Consider the following 2,029-nt stretch of genomic DNA (forward strand, 5'->3'; position numbering starts at 1 on the left):
ATATATATATATATATACACACACATGCATATATATATAGTCATTTCAAATAAAAGAATGATAAAATTAATGGGCAACAAGAGGACATGCACAAGGAATGTATTAGTTTGACACTTGATAAAAAAAGAGAGAGTTTGACATTTTCGAGTATAGCTCTTCATTGGAAAGGAGAAAGGGAAAACACATGTACGTGCCTGCACACGCACACACAGACAAACATACACACATGTATGTGTTCATATACATACATGTCTATGTATACACACGTACACACCTAAACACATTCGGAACTATACTGTACATCTGTGTAAACGTGTGTCTTGTGAAATGAAACCATCTGCATGAATAATAATAATAATAATAATTTTTGACATAAGGCCAGTAGTTTTCAAGGGGGTCATAAGTTGATCACACTGGCCCCCAGTGCTCAGCTGGTACTTATTTTATCAACCCTGAGAGGACGAAAGCTAAGTTCAGCTTTGGTGGAATTTGAAATCAGAAGCAACATTGAAGCTACAGCATAGAAGGATGAGGCTAGCTGGACACTGCATCAGACACACTGCTGAAACTGCCAACAAGCTAGTGCTCTGGCAACCAATGAAAGGAAGAACCAGGAGAGAAATGAAGAAGAGGGCCTATATCGACAACTTGCTGGAGGATTCTGGTATGGAAGGGGTACAGGGGCTGCAGACTATTATGGATGATCGAGATCGTCATCATCGTCGTCGTCGTTTAACGTCCGCTTTCCATGCTAGCATGGGTTGGACGATTTGACTGAGGACTGGTGAAACCAGATGGCTACACCAGGCTCCAATCTGATTTGGCAGAGTTTCTACAGCTGGATGCCCTTCCTAACGCCAACCCCCCTGAGAGTGTAGCGGGTGCTTTTACATGCCACCGGCATGAAGGCCAGTCAGGAGGTACTATAGGGAAAATGTGTAGAAATAGTCATGGGTTAAATACAATAAGGGATTTGATGAGAGGGAGATTTGACTGTTGACTAGATAGCTCTTTTGCTGACTAATGTGGTCCCTAGTACACTAATAATAATGATGATGATGACAATGATTCATCAACAGGTGCTTGCATAGTATACTTAAAATCAGATGGCCCGAACACGTAAGCAATATGGAGCTATGGCAAAGAACGAATCAAGTTTCGATTAGGGAGCAAATATTTAAGAAAAAGTGGAAGTGGATTGGTAGCACAATTAGAAAGGAGACACCAAATACAGCATAAAGTACTTTACAGTGGAATCCGGATGGATATAGAAAGAGGAGTAGGCCTAAGAACTCGTGGCGTAGATCAACACAAAAGGAGCTAGAGAAAGGGGGACATTCATGGCAGAGTATAAGTAGAGAAGCGAGAAATTATGTGACATGGGATTTAATTATAAGTGGCCTATACTCAGCGTTGGAGGGTTATAGGCAAGAAAAAAGAAAAGAAAGATGATGATGATGATGATGACTCAGGTAATTTAGTTTTTTTTTTTAATTAATGAAAACACATGTTCTTTCTGTTGCAGGTGGAAAACTTGCTGATCAGTTCTAAAGGTTGTATAAAGCTTTGTGATTTTGGTAGCGCTACTATCAAGAGCCACAATCCTGACATTTCTTGGTCTGCAATTCAAAGAAGTCTGGTGGAAGATGAGGTGTGTATCAATCTGTTTGGTTATTTCAAGATCGGTAGGGTCACGGGCTAAATGCCTTGTGGTGGTTAGGGGTTTGGGTTCATCCCTTTTATATGGGTTCAAATCCTGTCCTGGTTTGATTTTTAGCTCCACTGCCCACTTTTTAGAAATAATTTCTGGGATTAATAATGTGAGTACTAACACCACACAAACACAAATTTGTATACACACACACACGCCACACATACACACACACACATACACAACAACATGCACAAACATATGCACACCACATACACATACACACACAACACACACACCATGCGCGCACACATGCATAGCACATACACACCACGCACACACACACACACATGCACACACACACACACATACATGCAC

General features: G+C 40.9%; 1 protein-coding gene across 1 annotated transcript in view; it reads left to right on the forward strand.

Moving 5' to 3' along the window:
• The window catches only part of LOC106876583 (cyclin-G-associated kinase-like), a 108,248-nt gene that overhangs the window by 67,845 nt on the left and 38,374 nt on the right, over positions 1-2,029 (forward strand). The window contains exon 6 of the mRNA XM_052977740.1: positions 1,526-1,651. Within this exon, the coding sequence (XP_052833700.1) occupies positions 1,526-1,651 (126 nt within the window). The remainder of the gene's footprint in view (positions 1-1,525; positions 1,652-2,029) is intronic.

The sequence above is a fragment of the Octopus bimaculoides genome, chromosome 28 (genome assembly GCF_001194135.2).
Source record: "Octopus bimaculoides isolate UCB-OBI-ISO-001 chromosome 28, ASM119413v2, whole genome shotgun sequence".
NCBI lineage: Eukaryota > Metazoa > Mollusca > Cephalopoda > Octopoda > Octopodidae > Octopus > Octopus bimaculoides.